Source organism: Trichosurus vulpecula, chromosome 2 (genome assembly GCF_011100635.1).
Source record: "Trichosurus vulpecula isolate mTriVul1 chromosome 2, mTriVul1.pri, whole genome shotgun sequence".
Taxonomy (NCBI): Eukaryota; Metazoa; Chordata; class Mammalia; order Diprotodontia; family Phalangeridae; genus Trichosurus; species Trichosurus vulpecula.
Genome location: NC_050574.1, coordinates 362,076 through 389,732, shown reverse-complemented (window position 1 = coordinate 389,732; position 27,657 = coordinate 362,076). Strand labels below are relative to the sequence as shown.

At 45.0% G+C, this 27,657-nt stretch overlaps 1 protein-coding gene and 1 pseudogene across 1 annotated transcript; both read left to right on the top strand.

Annotated features, from left to right (window-relative positions):
• The first annotated feature begins 532 nt into the window (after positions 1-532).
• On the top strand, positions 533-2,662 carry LOC118840334 (annotated as a pseudogene).
• Positions 2,663-6,442: 3,780 nt separating this feature from the next.
• On the top strand, positions 6,443-26,715 carry LOC118835695 (zinc finger protein 883-like). The gene is made up of 5 exons (XM_036742937.1): positions 6,443-6,522; positions 8,027-8,079; positions 16,431-16,557; positions 17,923-18,018; positions 23,488-26,715. The coding sequence occupies exons 2-5, from the start codon at positions 8,047-8,049 to the stop codon at positions 25,029-25,031; spliced, it is 1,800 nt and encodes a 599-aa protein (XP_036598832.1). The 5' UTR covers positions 6,443-6,522; positions 8,027-8,046; the 3' UTR covers positions 25,032-26,715.
• The last annotated feature ends 942 nt before the right edge of the window (positions 26,716-27,657 follow it).

Genomic DNA, 27,657 nt, shown 5'->3' with positions numbered 1-27,657 from the left:
CAGTCTTCCTGATTCCAAGTCCGGGGCTCTCTCCACTAGGCCACCTAGCTTGCTCTTTTCCATCATAGTTACTCTTATTACAAAATAATTAATTATGTGATTAAGGCATACATGCTATGGACAAAGGAAAGCTATCCTAAAGCAAAGGCATAAGCTGTTTGGGGTTGGACAACCTCATACCCAGAGTGACCTCAAGCCCTCAATGTAACAACAGATTAGGCTCCTTCACTTGCTGGGAACCGTCTCATACCACTCAGTGCAGTGCAGATCTGATGATTTATACAAGAAGACTCCAATAATATCACAGCATCCAGATCAAAAGAGGAATTAATTTTCTAAGGATACAGTTGCACCATTTTAATTTTTCAAATCAACTGCATGTTTTATACAATGGTTTCCCACAAATCCCAATAAAAAAATCAAAGCATGATCATAACATAAACCATGTTACCTACTTAAACATGAAACAGAATTGCCAGTTCAATGACATCAATTCAGTTCAGCCCAATCTAATCAGGATTTACAGTTACAAATGGTCAGTAGAATCGCCAACAATGGGGGTGATGATGCGGCGGTGGATTGTCCGGTCTGCAAGCAGCAGCCCTTTGCCAAGGACATCGTGGAAAACTACTTCATGAGAGACAGCGGCGCCAAGGCGGCCCCGAACCCCAAGGATGCCACCCAGTGCTGCACCAGCTGCGAGGACAACGCCCCTGCCACCAGCTACTGTGTTGAATGCTCAGATCCCCTGTGTGAGACATGCGTGGAGGCTCATCAGTGGGTCAAGTACACCAAGGACCACACTGTCCGTTCCACTGGCCCCGCCAAGTCCCTCGATGGGGAGCATACCGTCTACTGCTCAGTCCACAAACATGAGCCCCTGGTCCTGTTTTGCAAGAGCTGTGATACCCTTACCTGCCGGGATTGCCAGGTCAATGCCCACAAGGACCATCAATACCAGTTTCTGGAGGATGCTGTGAGAAACCAGAGGAAGCTCCTGGCCTCTCTGGTCAAGCGCTTGGGGGAACAAGCATGCCACCCTGCAGAACACCAAGGAAGTGCGCACTTTGATCCACCAGGTTACAGATGTGCAGAAGTGGGTACAGGTGGATGTGAAAATGGCCATCCTGCAGATCATGAAAGAGCTGAACAAGGGGGCCATGTACTGGTCGACGCCCAGAAGGTGACGGAGGGGCAGCAGGAGCATCTGGAGTGCCAGCACTGGACCATGACCAAGATCCAGAGGCATCAGGAGCACATCCTGCGCTTTGCCTTCTGGGCCCTGGAGAGTGATAACAACACAGCCCTGCTGCTGTCCAAGAAGCTGATTTACTTCCAGCTACACTGAGCCCTCAAAATGATTGTGGACCCCATGGAGCCCCAGGGGGACACGAAGTTCGAGTGGGACCTCAGTGCTTGGACCAAAAGCGCTGAGGCCTTTGGCAAGATTGTTTCGGAGAGGAGTAGTCCAGGTTCCATGGCCCCTCCCAGGCCTCCTGGCAAACCTGGAGGAGAGAATCAGGCCATGGAGCTGCAGGAGGGCTGTGGAAGCTATGGCCCAGATGACCCCTACAGTGCTGAGCCCAATGTGTCTGGAATGAAAAGGTCCAGATCTGGCGAGGGGGAAGTGAGTGGCCTCATGTGGAAGGTGCCCAGGGTGAGCTTGGAGCGTCTTGATCTGGATCTGACTGCAGACAGCCAGCCCCGCCCCACCCCACCCCTCTTCAAAGTCTTCCCAGAGACCACCAATGAGAACTACAACCTCATTGTCATTGAGAGGGGGGGCCATCCAGGGGCCCCAGGGGGGCCTCCTATGCTACCCATGGCCATGGTCAAGGAGGAAGTGACAGAGGCTGCCATCGGAGCTCCCCCAGGGGTGGAGGGGCTGGAGACAAAACCGCTGCTGCTGCCTCTCCTGGAGGCCTCAGGGATTCCCCCAGCAGCAGTAGCAGCTCTGGCCTGCAAGTGCTGGGAGGTCCTGATGCAACCTGTGACCCTGGAGCCGTGGATGACAGTGCCACTATCTGGCATGTCTGCCAGAAGCCAGAGGACCTGGTGATATGTAGCCAGTGTGAATTCTGCTTCCATTCGGAGTGTCACCTGCCAACCCTGCAGGAGGTGCCTGGGGAGGAGTGGAGCTGCTCCTTATGCCAGGAGGTGGTGGACTATAAAGATGAGGTCCCTCTTCCTGTCCCTGAGAGTGTGGCCTTGACTGCCGATGGGGACACCTGCCCTGCTAAGCTCTCACCTACTAACCAGCAGAGGTGTGCGCATGTGCTGTTGGCCTTGCTCTGCCATGAGCTGTGCCATCCCCGGCACTGACTGGCCACAGACCCCATGCCCTCTGCAAAGCAGCCATGCACCCTGGACCTCACTCTGATCCATGCTCGCCTCCAGGAGAAACTGTCACTCCCATACAGCTCCCCACAGGAGTTTGCCCAGGATGTGGGTCGCATGCTCAAGCAATTCAACAAACTCACTGAGGGCAAAGCTGACGTCCAGTCGATCATTGGCCTTCTAACGCTTCTTTGAGACTTGCATGAACAAGGCTTTTGGGGACACCAAGTTTTTGGCTATTCTGGTGGAGCCCCTTGCTCCCCCTATCCCAGGCCCTGGCCTGGCCCCTCCAGAGCTGGTGGGGGGGGCCAGTGATGGTAACTGAGCCCCTACCTTACCCCAGAATGGCTCCATTGTCCCCTCACTCCTTCCTTCCTTCACCTGTTGGTCCTTCTGTATCCTAATCCCAGATGCGGTTTTTACTTCTCTCGATTTAATAAAAACGTAGCCCAGGAGACAAGGTCCCACAAGTCACACAGACCGAAAGCAAGCAGGGTGTCCTGGGAGTCCCTGGCATGGGGCTGGTTGGTGAACATGGTGGCTGTGTGGGCTGCCCTGGCCAGAGCAGAGCCCCACTTCCCCTTAGTGCAAGGCTTCTCTCGGATGCAGGCAGGGCACCCCCACAGTTTACAGCCCAGGAAGGGGAGAGGACCCCAGCCCGGAGGCTGCCGAGGGTCCTGCCCCCTTCCGTTTAGACTAGACGCGTCTTCCCTCTTAGGGTCCATGTACCTGCTTCCAGCTCCCAAGGTCTGAACGGTTGGAATTAGGGTTAGTTAGACAATCTCTCCCTGGAGAAGCTGGGGCTTGGAAGGGACTTTGGGAGCTGCCTTGACTTTTCTTTGTCATCTGCTTCTTGTACTGAGCTTGGAGTTCACTGAAACACCCATCCAACCAATAAACCTGTCAGCCATTGCCTCAAAAAAAAAAAAAAGTAGATGCTATTTGAGATTTGGGGAAGGAAATCTGCTGAAAGTGCCAAAAGGGGTTAGGCTCTTCAATATGAGCTCTTTCTTAGACCTTCTTCAAACGCATAAACATTTATTAAGATCTTGCTGCATGCCAAATTGTTGCAACAAGTTCAAATACAGGGGCCATTAAAAGTGATGTCAGAATTGGGGAAAACAGATAAAGTCAGCAAGAGGCCCATTAGAATTTCCGCTCTGATTCCAATTTCTCTAGGAGGATCAGATGCTATTGGGAAGTAGTGATGCTTTTGCAGGTAGAAGTTTTCCACCCCTGGGCTCAATAGTTACACAAATGGATTTGCCAGAGACTGACTTTCACTCTAATTAGAATGAAAGACTTGGGAGGATACTTTGACTTTCAAATACAAAAATCAAGAGAAACAGGAAAAGGTAAACAGGAAAGAGAAGCCATAAGGGATTTATTAAAGTTGAACTGTTTACATTCCTACATGGAAAGATGATATTTGTAACTGGAGAGACATTTCTCAGTATTAGGATTGTTAGAGGGAATACATGTATGTATATGTATGTTTTCATGCATGTATGTATGTATATATATGTATGCATGTGTATGTAAATGTATGCATATATGTATATTTATGTGTATGTGTTTGTATGTGTATATGTGAATGTATGTATATATGCGTACATATATGTGTGTGTGTATGTAGACGGAGGGCACAAGGTGAGCTGAATATGAAAGGATGATACCTAAAAAATAAAATTAAGTGTTGAGAGGAATGTATTGGGAAAAAGAGAAAGGGAGAGGTAAAATGTAGTAAATCATTTCACATAAAAGAAGCAAGAAAAAGCTTTCGTAAAGGAGAGGGAGAGGGGGATGGTGAGAGTGACTAAGTGAGCCTTACTTTCATCAGATTTGGCTTAAGGAGGCAATAACACATACATTCAATTGAGCATGGAAATCTCTCTTACCCTCCAGGAAATGGGGGAGAGGGGATAAGAGAGTGGAGATAATAGAAGGGATGGCAGATTGGGGGAAGGGGCAATCAGAAGCAAACACTTTTATGGAGGGACATGTCACAGGAGAGAATAATGACAAAATTCTTAAGAGTTACAAATATCATCTTACCATATAGGAATACAAACAATTTAACCTTATGAAATGTCTTATCTTCTGTCTTTCCTGTTTCTTTATTACTTTTTTTATGTTTCTCTTGAGTCTTGTATTGAAGATCAAATTTTTTTATCTGTCTCTGGTGTTTTCATCAGGAATGCTTGATAGTCTTCTATTTCATTAAACATTCATTTTCCCCCTGAAGACTTACACCCAATTTTGTTGGGGAGGTGATTCTTGGTTATAATCCTACTTCCTTTGCCTTCTGGATAATCATATTCCAAATCCTCCTGGGTCTTTAATGGAGAAGCTGCTAAATCCCATGTAAACCTTCCAATGGCTCCACAATATCTGAATTATTTCTTTCTGACTGTTTGCAGTAATTTTTCCTCAAACTGGGAGTTATGGAATTTGGCTGGCTATGATGTTCCTGGGAGTTTGCATTTTGGGATGTCTTTTAGGTGGTGGTTGGTGGATTCTTTCCCTTTCCATTTGGCCCTCTGGTTCTAGATATCAGGGGAGTTTTCCTTGATAATTTCTTGAAAGATGATGTCCTGGCTCTTTTGGGATCCTGGCTTTCAAGGAGTCCAATAATTCTTAACTTATGTCTCCTCCATCTCTTTTCCAGGTCTGTTGTTCTTTTAAAATGAGAAATTTCACATTTGCTTCTTTTTCTCTATTCTTTTGACTTTGTTTTTTTCTTACTTGATATCTCCTAGAATCATTAGTTTCCACTTGCCCAATTCTAACTTTTCTTTTAAAAACATTTTGATTCAAAATTTTGAGTTCCAAATTCTATCCCTGCTTCCTTCCTTCCTCTTCTCCCTCTCTGACATGGTAACAATGAAACATAAGTTTTACATGAGAAATTATGCATAGCATTCCATATTAGTCATTTTGTACAAGAAGACTCCAATAATTTCACAGCATCCAGATCAAAAGAGGAATTAATTTTTTTAAATTTATTTTTAGTTTACCATAATTTTGAGTTCCAGATTTTCTCCCCTCTCTCTCCCTTCCCTCCCTAAGATGGCATGGAATCTCATATAACTATCATGTATAACTTCGCATTGAATTAATTTATACACTAGTCAAGTTGTGGAGAAGAATTATGACCAAGGAATTAATTTTCTAAGGATACAATTGCACCATTTTAATTTTTTAAATAAACTGCATGTTTTATACAATGGTTTCCCACAGATCCCAATAAAAAATCAAAGCATGATCATAACATAAACAATGTTACCTATTTAAACATGAAACAAAATTGCCGGTCCAATGACATCAATTTAGTTCCTGAATTATCTTAAATGGACAAATCATTTTATCCATCCACCCATTGAGAGTAATTCTAATCCACTGACATTTAATTCTTCTTACAGTTCCTAAAGATAGCCCCTTAATGCTAAATTGGAAATGTATTTTGCTTTATAGTCTGATCTCTCTGTAGAGGGTCAAACATCCCCGTTCTTGCTGTGGGAGAACACAGCTGATTTTCAAGGAGCCCACAGTCTAATTTAGATTGAGGGGAGCTCAGTCCAATCCTATCAGGATTTACAGTTGCAAAAGGTCAGTAGAATCGCAGTTTCCCAAGGGCCGTTTGCTGCCAGCATCTCGAAGTAGATCCCTGCCACTTTCCTTTAGTCTGGTGCCCACGTTTCTCTTGGCAGCCTTTCTGCTCCCAAGGGGGAGGGTCTGAGTCCCAGAGCAGGGGGAGGGAGGAAGTGGGGGAGGCGGTGGAGAGCTGGTGAGGGGAACTCTCAGAGCTCTCCAGCCCTGTGAGTGGTGCCCAGGGGGAATAGGGCCCTGAGATGGAGTTGGAGACCCGGGAGGAGTGTAGGGGAGATCATGCCAGCAGGCAAGGCATTCCCTGTGGTCTGAAGCATTCCCTGTGATCTGAGGCATTCCCTGTGGTCTGAGGCATTCCCTGTGATAGCGGGCAGGGCTTGAGGAAGAGAGGCAGGGGGTGGCTCTTGGTGTGATTGGATAAAAGGACTCATCCTGGGGGCCTTGGGGGATGGGAAGGGTGGGGCTATTGGGCGGAGGAGGCCCCTCCCTGAGTGGACTGGCGGAAGCAGGAAACAGGAAACTTTTCCTCTGCATTCTCTGCCTTCTGGTAGCCAGCTCTGCGGGTGCAGGTCTCAGGTAGGTCGGAACCGGGCCCCACGCAGGTCCTGCCTTCTTCTGGCTGCCGGTGCCACTGGGTCTCATGCTGTTCTTTGACCTCACGGTGAATGTCCTCTAGGTCCGCCAGGAGCACACCTGCCTCCCTGCCCAGACCATTGGAGGAGCTGCCCGCTCCAGCTCTTCCAGACCCCCAATCACTTCCCAATGTCCGGGGTCCCCCTCCCCAGATTTCTCATTGGGTCACACTTTCCCAACCTTCAGACTTTGCCCTTAGGGACCCAGAAGTGCTGCTTTCAGCCTTCCCATCCGGACCCAGGCGTCCTGTCTCCCTGCCCCAGCTCCCACCTTCACAGCCAGCACCCTCGAAGGAACCAGGAGTTGTGCCTGTCCCGAGGACCCGCCTTGTAAGCAGGAGCCAAAGCTCTTTCCGGGCCCCTTTTCTGTCACCCCAGGTGCTGGGCTGTTTCCGTCTCATGTCCCGGCCACGTGGCTCGCTGTCTCCACTTTCCCTTTCGGGATTCTGATCCTAAGCTTTACTGGAGGTCCCGGGAGTCCTCCCTGGCTCCCAGGCACACTTCAGAGCACAGTCTGCTGGCTTTGCCAGACCGTGTCCACCCGAAACCCATCTGTCCCTCTCGAGACCCTGACCTCCCTGCCATGATCTGTGTTACACTGTCTTGCCTCCCAGACTCAGCCCTGCCCCCGCTCCTTTCAGAACTCTCAGGTCCCATGCAGGGGGCTGAATCCCACACTGGGTTTTCTCTCCCAATCTCTGACTTCCCTGATCCTTCCCTGGCAGCTGCATTGCGGAGCTCGCCCTAAAGAGCTCTGAGAGGAGCCACTGAGTTTCTGACTGGTCTCATCCCATCTGGGATCCCAAGGTGCCCCCTTTGCCTCCTGGGGCTCTGTAGCAGGAGGACAGAGGAAGGGAAGTAGTCTTCCTGTTCAGACCCACCTCATTTCCAAGCCTGCTTCTTCTCTCCCCCTACCAGTTGGAGTCATTCCCCTGAGGGCAGGCCCTGGATCTTTCTATTCCCAGGGTATCTGTACCTCCAAATCCCTTTAGTTTCCCCTAAGAGGAGAGAGGAAAGAGCTCTCCCTGTGTGGGATCCTTCTTCCTCCCCAGCTCAGTCTGCAGAGGACCCCTTGGCCCAAGCAGGTACGGGGTCAAATCTAGTCACCAAAGCTGGAGGGAAATTAGAAGATTTATTATGAGGCACAAAAAATAGGAATCCCCCAGAGTATGAGCACCAAGGCAGTCAGCCTGGGATGAAGGTTACAGGTGGGGCTGATGGGCTAAAGAAGGGAAAGAATTTTCCAGTTGGCTCCAGGCTGTCTCCTGGTTATCAGGAAGGCTTAGAATTGGGACATTCCATGATTAGTGGGGACATCTGTGAGGAAGAGCTTTAGCTGTGGGCCATAGAGGGTGGGGGAGCAGGTCCCTGTGGTAGACAAGGACCAGGGATAAGAAGGAGGAACTTTACAAAATGGAGTCACTTTGGTTCCTTTGCCATCTACACAGGGAGCCTGGATTCAGAGGGAATGGCCCCTGGGAGCAGCCGAAGCCCAGCCCAGGTGAGTGCAGTCCATCCACAAGCTTGACCAACATTAGCAATCCAGCCATTTCCATAAACCTCCTAGAGGATGGTCCATGAAGCTGGCAATACCTGCCTTATGGGTCGTTTCTTTATAAGAATTGTCATGAAAATAATTACAGTAGTAACAACACTGCCCTGCTCCCGTTTTCAGCTGATTCCTTAGCATCCTGGTGTCTGGAGCACTGCCCTGCACCCCACCCCCCATGCTGCCCTCCCTGGTTCTCTTTGTGAGGCAATTAGGGTTAATTGACTTATCCAGGGTCACAGAGCTAGTAAGTCTCATATCCCTGAAGTCAGATTTGACTTAAGTCCTGGGGACTCTATGGCCAGTGCTCTATCTACTACTCAACCTACCACTCCCCATTTGGTTTTAACTTCTCTTTCATTGCAGCTGACTGACAAGGGTGACCCCTTCATTCCTTAGTGTCTATCACCCAGGGATCCTGTCTTTGCTCTCTTAATGCCTGCCAGCACCCCCTCCCCCTACACAGCTCCTGCCCCTCCTCTCTCTTTCTTGTGGCCAAGCTCTCCCTTCTAGTGACTGAAGACCCAGGAAATCCTTCACCCTGAGTCTTGCCTGGGCACACCTGGAGCAGAGCCCTGAAGGCTCCCCCAGCTCTTGTCCACTGCTGTGTTGCCAACAAAGCACAAACTGTGCTCCTGGTGCTGTTCATGTCCTCCTGCCTCAGGTCACACAAGCCTTCCCAGGTCCCTCTGCAGCCCTCCCCTTCACCAGTTCTCAGGTCAAGTCAATGAGCATTTAGAAAGACCCTGGAAAGAGAAGCCCAAGGTTTCTTGTACAGACTGCTCTGGAACCATCCTGCTGCTCCTAGGTTTCTAAGACTTACCCTGGCACAGTGATTGAGTGATGGACAGCTTCTCCACTGTTTAAAAGAGGCTCCTGGGATTCTCACCCTTGCCTCTGTTGGTTCTGGGCACCAGGACCAGCTTCACCACATACCATATTTCTGTACAGATTGGCTTCCTGGGGGGATAATTTGGTCTTCCCTGGCAGAGTGTCTCATGCCCTGGCAGAGACCATGAGGGCAGCAAGGAGAAAAGGGAGAATGGACAGAGTCAAGTTAGTGTGTCAAGGTATCTCAGACTGCTTCTTGGAAAATCTGAGTCTCCCATAGGCTGGAGCAGGTCGTAGATTGACCTGGGAAGGGACTAATGGATGGAAGTGACTGGAGCCAATACTGTTTAGATGTTAAGCAAAAAGCAGATACCCCTAGGTCATTTCACAAGCAAAAGGAGCTTTATATAAGTATAGCATAAAAGGGCATTCAGTATGGATAAGAGAGTTCTTTAGCTTGAGTAGACAAGGCTCACCTCACCTCCATGTGGTGGGTAGAGCCAGCTGTGGCAGTGTGCCATTTGGGGAAATCTGTCTTATCTGAAGAACCCTGCTTTCACAAGGATGGACTTTTATGCCTTTAGATTCCCAGGTAGCTGCACTAATTTGTCCAGAGTCCCTTAGAATACTGCTTGAAGGGAGACACATGGAGCCTTTGCCCACTATGGAAGTCAGGTCCTCAGGATGGTTTTGTCACCTTTCTGGGTGAAAAAAAACCCCATAAACTGGCCTAACCATGTGACAAAGGAAGGACAGAATTCCAGGAGGTAGTGGCCCCTTCACTTATGGGGAGGGTGCAGCCTTTGACAGGCATCAGGTGAGTGAGTGGTCAGTCTGATTTCAAGAGTGGCTGATGGAAGAAAAACCAGCATTCATGATCAACCACCTACTAAGTGCCAGGCACTGAGGTCACCACCTTACCAATACCTCACTGACCCTTACAACCAACCTTATGGAGTCTGGAGAATATTGGAGAAAATTTTTTACCTCATTTTTAAATTCAATTTTTTTTACTTGAGAAAGTAGCCATTTCTCCCTTCCCTTTGTGCCGCGCACCCCTCCTCCCCACATTAAGAAAGCATGAAAAACCAGCCCCTATTGCAGGAATGTCTGTAGTGAAGGTAAACAAAATTTGGTTGTAGCTGAAGAACATATATCAGCTGGTACTTTGAGTATCAACTCTGTCAAGAGGTAAGCAACATGTCCTCATGACCCCTCAGGAATCGATGGATCATTGCCTTCCAGACTTCCAATGTGTATGTACACGCATGAATACGTGCGTTGGTATCAGTCAAGGTCTGCCTAATTATCTTCCCACCTGCTCCCTCCCCCACACTGGTAAGGCAATGTAGGCAAAACCCATTACACTCAATTCATACTCAATCTGAAAAACAATACCATGGCACCAATCCCCTAAAACATATTTCTCCTTCTCTCCCTCCTGAGTCCTTCCTTTCTAGGTTGTAGGCAGCCTGTTTCTTCCTCATTGGCCCTCTGAAGTCTTGGTTGGTCACTGTGTTACTTCCTGGTCCATGCAATAGTATCCCAGTACATTTGTTAAACTTCCTTATTCATCCATACCCCATTTATGTATAATCCCTCAGATTCTCTTTCTTTTTCACCTTGAAAAGAAATATAAAAATTATAAAAATGGAATGTGTTTTGTTTAGGCCTAAGCCCTCCCATAGTCTATCCTTCTACTTCCCCCTCTCCTTTCTTTCCCTTCCTTCCTTTTCACTAGTGAGTAACATGTCTTTCTGTACAGAACTCTGTGTTGTGTGTGCTCTTCCTTCCTTTGACTGGAGGACTAACGTTCAGGCATCACATGTTTCCACCGTGTCCCCGCCTTCCTGTTGCTATAGATAGCTACTTGTGCCCCATCATTATGTGAGATAATGTTTCCTAAACCTCCTTTCCATTCACCTACCTCAGTGCATTCCTCTTCTTCTCTTTCCATCTTTCCCTTCAGATCAAGACATAACAGAACCCCTCCCAGGTCTTCTCTAATTTGATTCCCTCTATGAGCCCTGAGAGAGATCAGAGAGGACACATATCACCTCCCCATATTTGAATAAAAGTAGTTTATCCTTTATTTTTTTTATTCCCCTAGACTAGTTTACCTTTGTCTTCAGATGTGTTTGAACTTCAAAAGCTCTCTGCAGTTATGGTCTCTTCAGGAAGAATGCTTGGAAGTCCTTTCCTTAAGGTTCATTTCCCCCTATTTCATTATACTCAGTTTTGTTGGGTAAATCAGTCTTGGCTATAAGGCCACATCCTTTACCTTCTAGCATATGCTATTCCAAGCTCTGTGCTCTTTAATAATGGTTATTGACAAAGTGTGTGTGATCCTGCGGCTGCTTGGTACTTGAATTCTTTTCTTTTGTCTTGTTTTTCTGACTGCTTGCTGTATTTTTCGTGTTACCTGTTAGCTCTGTGTTTTTGGCAATGGTGTTGCTGGGAGTTTTCATGGAGAGATTTCTTTCAAGAAGTGAGCTGTGGGTTATTTTGACTTTCTCCTCTGGTTGTAAGACACCTGGGCAGTTTTAGGATTTCTTGAAATCTCATGCCTAGGCTCCTTTGTTTAATGGTGTTCAGATAGTCCAAAGTTATCTAAATTTTCCCTTCTTTTCTATGTGAGTTGACTTTTACTCTGAGTTATTTCCTGTGAGCCATTTTCTTCTGTTTATTTTTCAACATTTTAAACTTGTTTTTTAATATTTGCTATTGCCTTGTGGCTTCTGTTTATTGTATTCAAAGTTTTAGAGAGGTTATTGCTTAGCCAAGGTTTGGTACCACTTGTACCAATCTGTTAACTCCTTGATACTTTCTTCCTCACCACTCATTTCTTTTCCATTTATTTCCCCTCCAACTTTCTCATTCTACTTATAAACATGTTTCACTCTTGCTTCAATGCTTCCAGAAATTCTGGTTGAGTTTGTGATCAAGCTGTGTTTTTCTGAGGCAGTGCTTACAGATGTGAGTCACTCTTCTGCATCAGTGTCTCCAGTTCGTCTGTCACCAAAAGCATTCATTATGGTGAGGTTCTTCTTTTGTTGGGTCATTCTTTCAGCCTACTTCCTGTGCATCACCTTGGAGGGAATGTCTGGGCTGCTCTTGTGGCTGCTTCCTTGGGGTCCTGACAGTTGTCTTATTGCAGGAAGTCAGGGGCAGGATAGAGGCCTATGAGTTCTCAGTGTTGGCAAAGTTGTGTGATCCAGAGCAAAGTCAGATTGTTGCCCTCCTGCTCTGAGCTCTCCAAGTTTCTGGCCTGGGTTTGAGTCTCTGCAAGAGTGGACTGCTGCCAGGCTCAGGGAGTCAGGATTGTAAGTTTCTCTTTATTTTGGGTTTCAGGCCTTGTTATTCCACTGTAGGCTGGGCTGGATATTGGAAGGCAGACCCTGCTTGTCATCCCAGGCCTGGGCCACACCCGTGCTTCTGCTGGTTCCTGCTCTTCCTTCCTTCCTTCATTCCCCAGGGTCACCCCACCCACTGCTTGGCATACATTCCCTAGACCCTGGTTATGTGAGCTGGGCATGGTAGAGGGTGAGAAAGCTGCCAGTGGTAGCCATCCTCTTCTAGTTTCCTGACATGGGTCTGAATCTTTTTGCCCTGTTACTCAGGATTTCATTGTAGGAATACAGTGTGGTGTCTTCCTCACTAGGTTTGGGATAAGGGTCCAGGGACCTCCCGTTTTCCCCACTGTGCCAACCTGGACCAAGGACTCCCAGGTTTTTCTGGTTTTCCCCATCAAGATTTGGTCTGGTACATTGTCCAGATCTGTTAGCTCTTTGTGGAGAGGATTTTACTGCATTTCTTCCTCACTGTGCCATCTTGACCCTGCCATGCCCAGAGACATTGTCCTCACTTTACATAAGTGGAGAAAACTGACCCAGATGTTAAGGGATTTGCCCAGCATCCTATAGCTGTGAGTGTCTGAGGCTTGATGTGAGCCTAGGTCATCCCCAAGGTCAGTCTTCCTGACCCCTGGACCAGTGCTCTTGGCGGAGGAGGAAGATGAAAAGCTCCTGGAAGAAATCTGGCACTAAGGTATTTGATCAAGAAACATTCATTAAGTGCTTGGGACACACAGAGAGGCAAGTGACAATACAGTTACTTAAGGCCCTCACAGCCTATTGGGGAACTGTGCCAAATAGGAACTAATTAAAAGAGAGAAAGCACTAGAATTGAGAGGGGTTGGGAGAAGCTTCCATTGATGAGACTGAAGTTGGGACCTGAGGCAGCCAGTGCAGCCAGTAGGGCAGCTAGGTGGTGCAGTGGATGGACTGGCAGGCCTGGAGTCAGGAAACCTGAGTTCAAATGAGGCCTCAGACTCTTACAAGCTGTGTGACCCTGGGCAACTCACTTGACCCTGTCTGCCTCAGTTTCCTCCTCTGTCAAATGAGCTGGAGAAGGCAATGGCCAACCATGTAGTATCTTTGCGAAGAAAACTCCAAAATCATGAAGAGGTGGACATGAGTGAACAACAAAAGTAACATTAGGGGAGGACGGAGGCAGAGATGAGGAGGAAGAGTGTGACAGTGGGGCTGTCCAGTAAAATGGGTGTGGCCACTGAAAATGTGTGGAGCTGAGAGATGGAGGTTCTTGTTGAGGGAACAGCCAGGAGGCCAGGGTCACTGGATAGAAGAATACATATAGGGAGGAGGGACTAAGTCTTAACGGGCTTTGCGTGACTTTTGTATTTGTATTTTGTACTGGGGGTTATTGAGTGGAGGGGCAGGATGGTGACATAGTCAGAGCCTCCCTTTAGTGGCTGAACAGAGGACACATTGGAGTGGGGAGAAACTTGAGGCTGGTAGACCCACCAGCAGGCTATAGTAATAGCCTAGGTGTGAAGTGTTGAAGGTTTGAACCTGGGGCATTCTTAGGTGGGGGAGAAGTGGTCATTTATGAGCGATATTGCAAAGGTGAAATCAGCAGAGATGGACAACAGATGGGATGTGGTGGAGAGAGAATGTGAGGAGCAGACATCTTGGTGGCCTGGATTGGATAGGTGAGAACCTGGGCCTCCAGGTAACCTTTGAGGGTCAGCAGCAGTTGGAGACTCTAAATGGAATACCTAGGGGAATAATAGCTTCAGAATCCATTGTTGGTCTGGCTCAGATCCCAGGATGGCAGCAGGGGTTCACCCAGGTGTTAGCCCAGCCTGAAGCATGCACAAGAATCACCTGGGCAGGAATTGTAGTCTAACATGGGACCTGCAGAGCTGGCCAGCTGGCTGATAGTGTCCAAATTCAGTAGATTTGCTGTTGCCAAGAAGGCTGAAAACCAGATCAGGAGATTGCAGAACTAGGATCCCATTGTGGGCAAGGGAAATCTCCATCAACTTTGCCACAGATCAGACCACTTGAGGAGCACTGAAAGCTTGCAGGTCCCCAGGCTGAGCTGTCCTTGACACCAGGAGAGCACAGGAGGACCCAGGAGAACACAAGCTCAGCCCAGACACTCCTCCAGGAGGGCACAGAGACTGGCTTTAAGTAAACAGTGAAGTCAGCGATGATACAGAAATGTGAGGGAGGAATGTTAGTTTTAAGAAGTGATGAAAGGCTGGTTTTAGAGAAGTCTGGGAAGATGTGTACTAACTGCTGCATAGCAAAGGGAATAGAACGAGGAACACAGTTTATCTGGAGACAGTGCTGTAAAGCTGACCTTGAAAGACCTGGGAATCCTGATGTGTGATGTGATCTGCCACTATTCCAGAGGACTAATCTAACATGCCACCTGCCTCCCCTTCTGATAGAGGTGACTCAGTCCAGAATAAAACTTTTGGATGTGGGCAATGTGAAATTGGGGTCCACATGATTATACATGTTGAAAACAGAATTTGGTTTTTCAGTTCATTTTCAATGAGGGTGGGCTTGAGAGCAAAAGAAGGGGGATTTTTTTTCTAAGGAAAAAAAAAACGACTTGTTCTCCATGGGATCGAGGCTTTTTCCTCCCCATGTTCCTCAAGGCTTTAGGGAGGATCATTTTGTTTTGTCTGTAGAATTGGGAGCCAAGAGCTAGATACATTGAGAAATGGCATCTTCAGGAGCACACAGAGCTCCAACCCCTGAAGCCCAACCAAGAGCTGTATCCCAAGGGAATGTCCTGGGGACTCTGGGGAAGGAGAAGAGAATTTGCATTTATGCAGCAGCTTTGAATTATCCATGTGCCCTGGGAGGTGTAAGATTGGAACTAGGAATGTGCTTGTGGTGCAGTGTGCCTACCTTTTTTGGGGATCTGATATATTTTTGTCCTTGGCATACTTGCATAGTAAACAGTTTTAAAAAATAAAAATTATATATATAAAAGGAATAAACACTTTGAAGTTCACTGGCTTCACCCAAGTTTCTAGAGTTGTGGGGGAGTGTTTAGATCATTTATTTCTCATAAGGAAGGAAACATTTCTGATGAATTAGCTCAAGGAAAACCGAAGCTAATGAAACATTGTGTTTTTTTTTAAGCAATAAAGGAACCCCGCCCCTTCTTCATTGTTTTTGTTCAGTCATTTCCTTCATATTCAACACTTAGCAAACCCATTAGGGTTTTTTCTTTTTTCTTTCTTTTTTTTTTTTTTGCAAAGAGACTGGAGTAGTTTGTCATTCCTTCTCCAGTTCATTTTACAGGTGAGGAAAGTTAGGCAAATAAGGTAAAGTGACTTGCCCAGGGCCACACAGCTAGTGAGTTTCTGAGGCCATATTTGGACTCATATACATGACGACTCTTGATCCCCAGCCCGGTACTCTATCCACCCTGCCACCTACCTTGCCCTTATACTAAGAAATTAATTTTGTAATTAAGGAATATGTGCTATAGACAAAGGAAAGCATTCTTAAAGCAAAGGCCTAAGCTGTTTTGGATATGACACATGGCCAGAGTGACCTCAAGCCCTCAGTATAATAACAAATAAGGCTCCTTCACTTGCTGGGAACCCTCTCACACCACTCAGTGCAGTGCAGATTCAGATGACTATCTTTCTAGAATGCTCTTCATGTTTTCATGTAGAGAAGAGTTTATTTCAGCCACTCAGGAAGCAAACTAGATCTTTTATTTATCTTTATTTTCTTTTCAGTGATTATTAAATGTTTGTATTTTTCCTCAGAATGCAGTGTACCTGCCAGCTTCTCATGGTCTTTCCTTTACACTATATCACATCAGTTCTGATAAGGAAGAAATTTCACATCACCCTCTCTCTTCCTCCTCCATAGATGAACCTGCCTCACAGATAGAACACACACTTTCTCCCTGATTCCACAGTGAGACAGATTCCATAATAAGACATTTTTCAGCTTTATTACAACTTATGATACTTTCTCAAATTTGAATATGGATCATCCCAAAATTCCATTGGGTTCTTACTGACTGTGGTTTCAAGGGGTGACTGAAATTTCCTCCTGTAAGTTAATGAAGATTGGAATGTTTAACTCTGAAGTGTCTTTCAGCTGTATGTCCTCTGAATTGTGATGATTTAGGAGACAGTGACCTTTAAGGATGTGGCTGTGGACTTCACCCAGGAGGAGTGGGGCCTCTTGGACCATCCTCAGAAGGAGCTGTACAAGGAGGTGATGCTGGAGAATGCCCAGAACCTGCTATCCCTTGGTAAGGACACATCCCGTGGTAACTCTGCGGCTGCAATCAAAGGGAATGTCTTCATTCATCTTTGGAGGCTTTGGAGCATCTATGAATTAATAGAGAAAAGTGTATGTCTCCTGTGTCCAAGAGACAGGCTCCCCTGGTACCTGGTTTTCCTATAGAAAGTCTTTGCATTTTGTGACAGGAAGCTGAGGGTTCCCTTTGTTGCTCCTGATGCTGTCTCTTACCGATTCTATTGAGCTTCAGCTCAAAGCTCCCATCACTGTGGAAGAATCTCAGACCTGGAAGTAATCTCAGGGGTTATTTGGTCTGACCTCTACCTGGACATGAACTTTTCTGCTACATCTCTGAAAACTGCCCAGGCAGCTTTTCCTTGCAGCCCCTTCCTCTTTGGGATGGGCCTAATATTTGGAATATTCTTCTATTTAACAAGCATACATTGGTAGCTCCTAGCTCTCACTTGTGGCAGGTGTAGCAGATTTGTCCTTGATCTTCCTTCATGTTTCCCTCAACTTCCATCACAGATGGGGGGAGAGGAAGGGAAGGGAACAAACATTTACATTCACCTGTTTACCAGGGGCTGGAACAAGGGCTTTGTTCACAATGTTAAGTCACTTCATCCTCATAATAACCTTCCAGGGTGGGAGATATTATCAGGCCCATTTTACACTTGGGACACTGAGGCAAAAAGAGGTTAAGTGTCTTGTCCAGGGGCACACAGCTACTCACTGTCTGAGGCTGTATTTAAACTCAGGTGTTTCTGACTCTGGGCCCAGGGCTCTGTGTATTGCAGTACCAGCTGCCATGATTTTCTCCTCCTTCAGGATTCCTGGGAACCACTCTGGGGTCCTTGCTAGCATGCCCCTGTGAATGCCAGGAATAATAGACTGACTGATCAGTAGAATTCGGATGAACTACATTGACTTTGCAGCAGGAGACTCTTCCCCCAATAGGCAAACACCCCTGAGTGAACAGTACATAAGGTTTATATAAGGGTCAGGGAGTGAGGAGCCAGGTAGGGGGACTGGGCTAAGGCTGAGTTCCTCAAGGTCCCTGTGGCTTAGGCTTGAGGCTGATCTGACACAATAACCTTTTACCCAGTGTTGGGTTGAGGAGTTTCTGCCAGAATGGAACATAACAGGATGGGGGCAGAAGGTTTGGCTGTTTCTCAGGACAGGGTGTACAATACATCCTACTATGGGTTACTTGCATTACAAACCTTAATGGGTCAGTACAGACTCCTATGTGTGACCAGAATGCAGTGATCCTCAAAATGGAACAGCTCTGTATCCACACCCCTTTCCCTCCCTGAAGAGAACTAATTTACATGTTTCTCTCCATGCTCATCCCTAACTGATTCCCCATGCCCAGGGCTTCCAGTTCCCAGGGAAGTCGTGATCTCCTATTTTGAGCAAAGGGAAGCACCATGGCTGCTGGAGCAAGAAGGCCTGAGGAACCTCTGTCCAGGTGAGTGAGGTGAAAGCAGGTGTTTGAGAGCTGTGATTATGAGAGGATGGTACATGTTGTGGTGAAGGAAGTACTAGGTTGGGGGGCAGGAAGGCCTGCCTGGGAATTGTTTTATTCCCATTTTTATTACCAGGGGCTTCCTGGCCAATAACTGAACCATCTCCATCTCTAAAACAAAAGTGTTAGACTCCTTGGCCTTTCAGCTCCCTTCCAGGAATAAATCTATCATCTTCTAAGAAGGTGTTGTTTGGAATTTGTGGAATGAAGTCTGCTGAAAGTGCCAAAAGTGTTTAGGCTCTCCAATATGAGCTCTTTCTTCGACCTTCTTCAAACCCACAAACATTTATTAAGATCTTGCTGCTTGCCAGGCCCTTTGCTAATCACTGAGGTGATAAAGATGTGCAAGGGGCATCCTCAGCCCTCCTGGATTTTACCATCTGGTGAACAGTCCAAAAACTGTAGAAAGCCAATGTGGAGAGGTTAAATTGGAGCTGGGCAAGAGAGGGAAGGCACTGAAGTGGGGAATCCTGGGAAAGGCCCATTGTGGAAGGTAGGCTCTGGCTGGGGCTTCAGGGAGGCCAGCATGAACATTCTCAGCCAGAGGGGTTGTGAGAAAAACCCAGGCTCCTGTTCACAGAACAGAAAGGAGGCCCATACCACTGGATTATAGCATATATGGGGGGAGATGGGGTGAAAGAACACTGGAGGAGTAGGAGGGGGCAGGTGATGAAGTGCTTTAGCAACCTTAGGGAGGATTTTACGTTGGATCCTGTTGTTGGACAACCCTTGTAGATTGTTGAGTGGGTGCTGACCTGGTCAGGTGAGAGCTTTGGGAAGATGAACTTGACAGCTGGAAGACTGACTGTACTGGGGGGAGATGAGGCAGTCAGAACAACTGGCAGGCTCTGCAGTACCTCAAGTGTGAGGTGATAGTGGCCTGAACCAAGACAGTGACAGTGCTGGGTGAGAAGGGGTATATGGGAGAGATGTCACACTAGTGAAGTCCCAGGAGTGAATGTGGGGTCAAAAGTGTGAATGTGTGAGAGCCAATGAGGAGTGCCTGACACTGCATCTCTGAGCCTGGAGTATTGAGGATGCCTCAGATAACATTAGGATTGTAGGCTGATGGGAGGGTTGGGGGAAAGAGAATGGGTTTCCTTTTTCAGAAGGTAAAAGGAGGACCGGGAGAGAGTAGTGTCCCTAATGCTTGTAGAGGAGAGTATCAAGAAAAAGGGGTGACTGACAGTGCCAGAGCCTACAGAGAAGTTAAGAAGAATGAGGATCAAGAAACGGCCATAGAATTGAGCAATTTCAGGATTGTGCTAATTTTGGAGAAATAAATTTCGGTATAACAATAAAGTTGGGAGCCAGACTTGAGAGAGTTTCAAAGAAAGCAAAGGAAAGGAGTTCTATTACACCAGTTGTAAATGGCCATCTCTAGCTATTTGACCATGAAATGGAGAACAGATGTTGGATAGTATATTATGGGGTTGCAGGATTCATTGTGGGTGTTTTTTTTTCATTCTTTTTTTTTTTAAATTTATTTAACATATTTAGTTTTCAGCATTGATTTTCACAAGAGTTTGAATTACAAATTTTCTCCCCATTTCTACCCTCCCCCCCACTCCAAGATGGCGTATATTCTGGTTGCCCTGTTCCCCAGTCAGCGCTCCCCTCTGTCACCCCACTCCCCTCCCATCCTCTTTTCCCTCCCTTTCTTGTAGGGCAAGATAAATTTCTACACCCCATTGTCTGTGTATCTTATTTTCTAGTTGCATGCAAAAACATTTTTGTTTGTTTTTTGAACATCTGTTTTTAAAACTTTGAGTTCCAAATTCTCTCCCCTCTTCCCTTCCCACCCACCCTCCCTAAGAAGTCAAGCAATTCAACATAGGCCACATGTGTATCATTATGTATAACCCTTCCACAATACTCATGTTGTGGAAGACTAACTATATTTTGCTCCTTCCCAACCCATCCCCCTTTATTGAATTTTCTCCCTTGACCCTGTCCCCTTTCGAAAGTGTTTGTTTTTGACTACCTCCACCCCCATCAGCCCTCCCCTCCATCATCCCCCCCCCATTTATTTTTATCTTCTTCCCTCTTCTTTCCTGTGGGGTAAGATTCCCCATTGGGTATGTATGGTATTCCCTCCTTAGGCCAAATCTGATGAGAGCAATGTTTACTCATTCCCCCCTTATCTGCCCTCTCCCCTCCTCCCACAGAACTGTTTGCTCTTGCCTCCTTTATGCAAGATAATCCACCCCATTCTATCTCTCCTTATCTCCCTCTCTCAGTATGTTCCTCTCTCATCCCTTAGTTTGATTTTATTTCTTTTAGATATCTTCCCTTCATCGTCAACTCACCCTGTGTCCGCTCGTGCTCGCTCTCTCTCTCTCTCTCTCTCTCTCTCTCTCTCTCTCTCTCTCTCTCCATATATACACACACATATATATATATAGATATATACAGACATAGATATATACATACATACACATTCATTGTGGGTGTTTTGAGAGAAATCATTTTATTTGTGACAACAGGACAGGAGTCCTTAGTATGGCAGAGAGTAAAAGTTGGTGGAAAAATGCAGATACTAGGGAAAAATATACCAAGGTAGGTGAGAGATGGAATGCAATTATTGGCACCCAAAAAGTGATTTGGTTTAGCAAGCAAAGGATGACCTTTTTATCTGATACTGAGGCCAAAAAGGAAAAGAAGGCATCTGAGTAGTCTGAGATAAGGAGAATAAGATCGCTCTTGATAAATGTCCAGCTTTTTCAGTGAAATAAGAGGCCAAGTTTTTAGGCAGGAAGGTATGGATCTGTAGGGTGGAGGGAAGAGAACAAGCCATAGAGGAGGGTTGGGGATGAATGAAAAGATTTGGAAAAGCTTCTGTTGTGACTGGCTTGGGGAGTCATATAGGGAGATGTGAAAGGATTGCCTTGCCATGATGATGGGCCTGCTGAGATTGTGGAGCCTCCATTTGTGGTGGACCGAGGCAGCCTGGTTTCCTGGTTTTCTCCCTCTCATCCAGCAGCATGAGTAGGAGTGAAGGCTGCTGCCTTACTTGAAAGCAATCCAAGAGTAACTTTGCAGAAGTCATCAGCCCTAACTCCTTTCCTGATCTTTATAGCTCAGTCTCTGTCCCATTCTTGGAGAATCATTGAGCAGGTTCATGTAGGTGATGACCACTTCCTTTTAGGGAGCTGGGAAGTAGGTACTTGAAGGTGTCCCCTGGTATGAGACCCTTCAGGAGCCTAGAAAGAAGCCTCTGTGATCTTCCATGTTTGGTCTCGTCAGGTTCCACCAGGGTTAGAACCTGACCATTGTGTCTACTTAGAGGCGAGTGGGTTCAAGATAGAGAAAGAACCCTGATGGAAGTGAGAATATGTGAGAGAGACCAGAATGCAGGGATAGAGGCATAGGCTGGGCCTGCTGTCAACCCTGGGCAGAATCAAGCAATCAGTAAAGACCAATTAAGCACCTTGTGTTTTAGGCACTTTGCTAAGCTATGAAGGTACAAAGAAAGGCAAAAGAAAGTCTCTGCTTTCAGGGATGTCCTAGTTTAGTAAAAACATGAAGAGAGTTGGAGAAGAAGGAACAGAAAGTAAACCTCACTTTTAAATGGACTACTTGAAAGGAGACCGTTTTTGAATAGAAATACATTTAGTTCAATAGGGAAATGAGAGAATACAAGGAGTGAGTATAACAACAGTCTGAGAAGGAGAACAGAATGGGGGAGAAATAGTCTAAATCAAAATCATAGTGATAAAAACAATAGCAGCATCTACAGTCATATGAAAAAATAATCTAAATCTGCATTGATCAGAGAAAGGCAAATGAAAACAACACTGAGGCACTGCCTCACACTGATCAGAGTGGCTGATATCACAGAAAGGGGAAAGGTTGGATGTTGGAAGGGATGTGGAAAAGCTGGAATACTGATACACTGTTGGTGGAGTTGGGAAGTGATCCAAACATTACGGACAGCAATTTGGAATTCTGCTCAAAGGGCTATAAAATTTTGTATGCTCTTTGGTCCAACAATACGATTCCGGGGTCTATGTCCCGAAGACACAAAAAAGAGCTGGGACAAGGACCTATTTGCACAAAAATAAATATAGTACCTCTTTTGTGGGGAAAAGAATTAGAAATTGAGGGGATGCTCATCAATTGGGGAATGGCTAAACAGGCTGTGGCATATGATTGTAATTCAATATTCTTGTGCTATAAGAAATGACAAGCAGGATGATATCAGAAAAACCTGGAAAAACTTACATGAACTGATGCATAGTGAAGTGAACAGAACCAGAAGAACATTGTACATAGCAACAGCAATATTGTTTGATGAAGAATTCTGAATGACTTAACTTTTCTCAGCAATGCAATCCCAAATGATGGAAATTCATTTTTTAAGATCTCTAACCAGTCCATAAAATGATTGGTGGTTACTCTTTAAAATATTTATTTTTCTAATTGTTCTTGACAAGTAGTGTATTAAATGATAAATGTACTTGAAGGTCAATTGCACAGATGTTTTTCAAACACTGTTTACATTTAAAACCTCCTTTGTAAAGATAAAATATCTTCAGTCATAACTTTCTATTTCCTACCAATGGAAAACCTTCTATACTTTCTTTGAAACTCTAGTGAATGACTAATCTGTGTTACCAACCAGTTCCTTTGAGAAGCTGACAGGAAGGTGAATAATAAAGGTTCAAATCAGAAAACAAGCTTAACACTGTAACAAGGGGGCACTTTAAGGTTGGTTTTTGTAGAATGGTTGTGGTGGGTCCAGGATGGTTTCATTGTGGCCACTACTATGCATGCATAGCAATCATGGGTCCAAAGAGCCTGTTATCTCTGCTGCAGTTTGAATTACAAATTTTCTCCCCATTTCTACCCTCCCCCCCACTCCAAGATGGCATATATTCTGGTTGCCCTGTTCCCCAGTCAGCCCTCCCTTCTGTCACCCCACTCCCCTCCCATCCCCTTTTCCCTTTCTTTCTTGTAGGGCAAGATAAATTTCTCCACCCCATTGCCTGTGTATCTAATTTTCTAGTTGCATGCACCAAGTAATTTTTTGATGTGCTAATTACAACTTTGATGAGATGTGATTACAAGGTAACCTAGGAATGAGAGAACTACTCTGCTATAGTGGGAGTCAGCCAGTGAGGGTCTGTGCATGCCTGTGATCATCTGGAAATGAATGTCCCACCTCCCTGGGAATTTGGAAACAATTTGATGTCTGGTTGAGAAATAGAAAGAATGTGTTGCATGTAGTCAGAAACATTCAGAGTGTCATGTTCTCACTTCATGAACCCCAAAAGGATTATATGCCTGGCCATAATGATTTTGAATCACCACAGAAAAGTCTGAGTAGAAGCATCCTTTCTAGTACTGCATTCTAAGTCACAGGTTTGATTTCACATCACAAATATGTTTATTGCTTCTTTCTTTCAAAAGGAGAGATCAGATTTCAGATGAAGAAGACTCCTGCACACCTAAGCCTTTGTATGGAAGAAACTCAGGAGCAAAGATTCATAGGTGATGGTCCCTGTGACTTCACTTGGAGAGAAATCTGTGCTCTTCATCAGAGAATCCACACTAGAGGAAAACCTTATGAATGTAATAAATGTAGAAAGTCTTTTAGAGACAGGTATACTCTTGCTCACCATCAGAGAATCCACACTGGAGAGAAACCTTATGAATGTAATCAGTGTGGTAAAGCTTTTACAAAGCGGGCCAACCTTAGAGTACATCAGAGAAGCCACACTGGAGAAAAACCTTATGAATGCAATCAGTGTGGAAAGGCTTTCCGAGACAGCTCCACTTTTGCTGAACATCAGAGAATCCACACTGGAGAGAAACCTTATGAATGTGATCAATGTGGAAAGGCTTTCACATGGAGGATTAGTCTTGCTGAACATGAGAAAACCCACACTGGAGAGAAACCTTATGAATGTAATCAATGTGGAAAGGCTTTCAGAGGCAGCTCAAGTCTTGCTGAACATCAGAAAACCCACACTGGAGAGAAACCTTATGAATGTAACCAATGTGGAAAGGCTTTCAGAGGTAGCTCAAATCTTGCTGCACATCAGAGAATCCACACTGGAGAGAAACCTTATGAATGTAATCAGTGTGGAAAGACTTTCAGAGGCAGCTCCACACTAGTTAAACATCAGAGAATCCATACTGGAGAGAAACCTTATGAATGTAATCATTGTGGAAAGGCCTTCAGACACAACTCCCGGATTGCTGAACATCTGAGAATCCACACTGGAGAAAAACCTTATGAATGCAATCAGTGTGGAAAGGCTTTCAGAGGCAACTCTTCTCTAATTAAACATCAGAGAATCCACACTGGAGAAAAACCTTATGAATGTAATCTGTGTGGAAGGGCTTTCAGAGTCAGCTCCACTCTAGTTAAACATCAGAGAATCCACACTGGAGAGAAACCTTATGAATGTAATCTGTGTGGAAAGGCTTTCAGATCCAGCTACCATCTTGTTGAACATCAGAGAATCCACACTGGAGACAAACCTTATGAATGCAATCAGTGTGGAAAGGCCTTCAGATGCAGCTCAAGGCTTGTAAATCATCAGAGAATCCACACTGGAGAGAAACCTTATGAATGTAATCAGTGTGGAAAGGCTTTTAGACTGGGCTGCAGTCTGGCTGAACATCGGAGGATCCACACTGGGGAGAAGCCATTTGAATGTAATCAGTGTGGTAAACCTTTTACAAGGAAGGCCAACCTTAGAGTACATCAAAAAATTCACACAGGAGAAAAACCTTATGAATGTAATCAGTGTGGAAAAGCTTTTGCGCATAGATGTATACTTGCTGAACATCAAAAAATCCACACTGGAGAGAAACCTTATGAATGTAATCACTGTGGAAAGCCTTTTAGAACAAGCTCCAGTCTAGTTAAACATCAGAAAATGCACACTGGAGAAAATACAATCCATGTGGTAAAGACTTCAGGCAAAAGTCACTCACGTGATTGAGGAGCCGTGTAAGTGGATTATAGAGCTTTGTAGACAGCCGAAAATTCTGCACATAAGACATTTATGGCTTCACTGTGAAGAATGCCTTCAGCCAGAAATTGTCTGTTATCCTCCCATCAGATGATACTGTAACCGGATTTTTACTAAGCCAGTCTCTAACCTGAAAATTCTTGGAACCACACAAAGCAGGCCTAGAAACAGGACTGTCAGTAATCAAGTTGTTTAATTAATCAATGTCAGAGTGAGGAATATTTCCTTAGCTGAAGTAAAAGTATAGGTTTTATACTTAAGTCACAACTAGGGAAGGAGAGGGGAAGGTGGATTTTAGCGGTTTCCCAGGAGAAAGCCACAAGTTCCAGAACACGAGTTCTGGAGTCATGTCTTTGTGGGTTGTGACCACCTCCCCTAAAGCAGAGAACCAGAGTTCTCTGAGGGGAACAAGTTCTACAATCTTTGATTTACTTCACTTTAGGTCCAGTGATTGTGACCCTTGTCAGAGTTTTGATTAATCATTTGAAGCTGCATTGTGAGCTCTGAGTGACAAGCCAGAGAACCAGCTCTTGAAAAAATTGCATTATTAGTATATTCATTACACATATCATATCGATTAATATGAAAATTGTAATTTCCTTTCTCAATACCTTACTAGGACAAAACCTTATGAATGTGCTGCATGGGGACATGCCTTTCTCTGGACATGTAGGTCACTGCTGAAGCTTAAATTTTGTGTCTTTATAACAGAATGGTGAAATAAAAGGAAATAAGTCATGCCATCCCACCAGGTTGCAAAACCAAAAAAGGAAATAGGCTCATAAACTAGGACTGAGTGAGGAAGAGGTCTAGAATAGAAGAATGGAATCTCTCCAGAATTAGGAAATGAACTCACTTCAGTATTATGTCAATTTGCTGAAAATATTTGGTGAAAGGAAGAAATAATAGGTGTTTGATCAAGAGTGTAAAAACTGGGTAATTTGGGGAAATTTTGTGGTCTCCTGCAGGCCACCTATATGTATGTATTTGCCTATGTTCAGGCTACTGCCTATGACAATCAAGAAACTTCTCATTCACTGTTTTTTGTGACTCCACAGTTGTGACGATTAGGAAGGCATTCCCCTGATGGACTTGAGGGGAGAGCAGAGCCATTGTGTAAAAAAGCAGCTGATCCTAGGCAGGTAAGGGGCCCTGCCATTTCTGTCTCACCAGCCTCCCATGCTTGCTCCTCCACCAGCCTGGCAGGGGAGAGGCTTCTGTGCTGATGCTGACACATAGTCTGGGCCTCTGCACAGTCAAAGGGTCCTCCTGGGACTCCTCTACAGGAGATGGTTTGTTTCTTGGCAAATCTAAATAGACTGCTGTTTCCTGCGGCCAGATCAGCCAAAGCAAATAGGGTGAAAATGAACATTTTTCTGAAGAACTTGCAACGCCTTCAAGAAGACAGCCTCTCCCTCTGTTTTTCTAACTCTGGTCACGGCCAGTAGGCAGACCAAAGACACTCAAGTGGGCAACAATTTTTTTTCCTATCTGCAGAAATTTATAATGTCATTAAAGATCAAATGCATGACTTTGGTCCGAAGGAGATGATAAGGAACATTTTGCTTGGGCATTGGGCACAGAGCCATCTTGTGTTGGAAATGCTCAGTTTCACGTCATAGTCCCAGAATAAATAGAAGATGGAAGAAAAGAATTTGGAATTCACATGTTTTTTTTCAAAATTTTTTAAATGTAATTTTTATGTGTATAAAAAGCAAATTTTAACAAAAAAAATATGCTCCACTTACAATGCAAGCCAATTTGGAAACCTCAAAAGTGGCCACTGAATTGGAAAATGTCAGTTTAATTGCCAGCCCCAAAGTAGGACTACAGCAGATGCATCTACAACATCTAAATTTAAAAAATATGCCACTATTATAAAAAGTGAGAAGGGTTAGTAAGCCACTAACAAATATGAGATTAAAACAAGTAGAAGGAGTTATTTTTCCTAATTACATGACAAATCAAACAATATAAGGTACATGGAGGAATGTTTACCAACATATAAATTGCCTAGATTAGCAGAAGAGGAAGCAAAATATTTAAATAGGCATATTTTAGAAAAAGAAATTGAACAGGTCATAAATGAGTATTAGGACCAGATGGATTTGCAAATGAATTCTATCAAACATTTAAATATCAACTAATTCCTATATTTTAAAGAAATTATTTGGAATAATAGGCAAAGAAGGGATTCGTACCAAGCTACTTCTATGAAGCAAATATAGTATTGACACCTAAACCAAGAAGAGCAAACACGGGAAAAATGATAGATCACGTTTGTGAATGACTATGGATGCCACTATCTTAAAAAAAAAAAAAGGGCTAGCTAAAGGATTACAACAGTATATTACAAAGATTATACCTAATACTCACTTGGGGTTTATTCCAGGAATGTAGGGATGGTTTAACTTGAAAACTATTAAGGAAATCGATTATATCTATAATGACAGTTTTCTTAAGTTCCTATGATTATATCTAGAGATGCAGAAAAAGCTGAGAAAGTACAACACCCATTTTTCCTGAAAATTCTTGAAGGTATTGATATAAACGGATTGTTGTTCTTCAAATTGTTAAAAAGCATTTATCTAAAGCC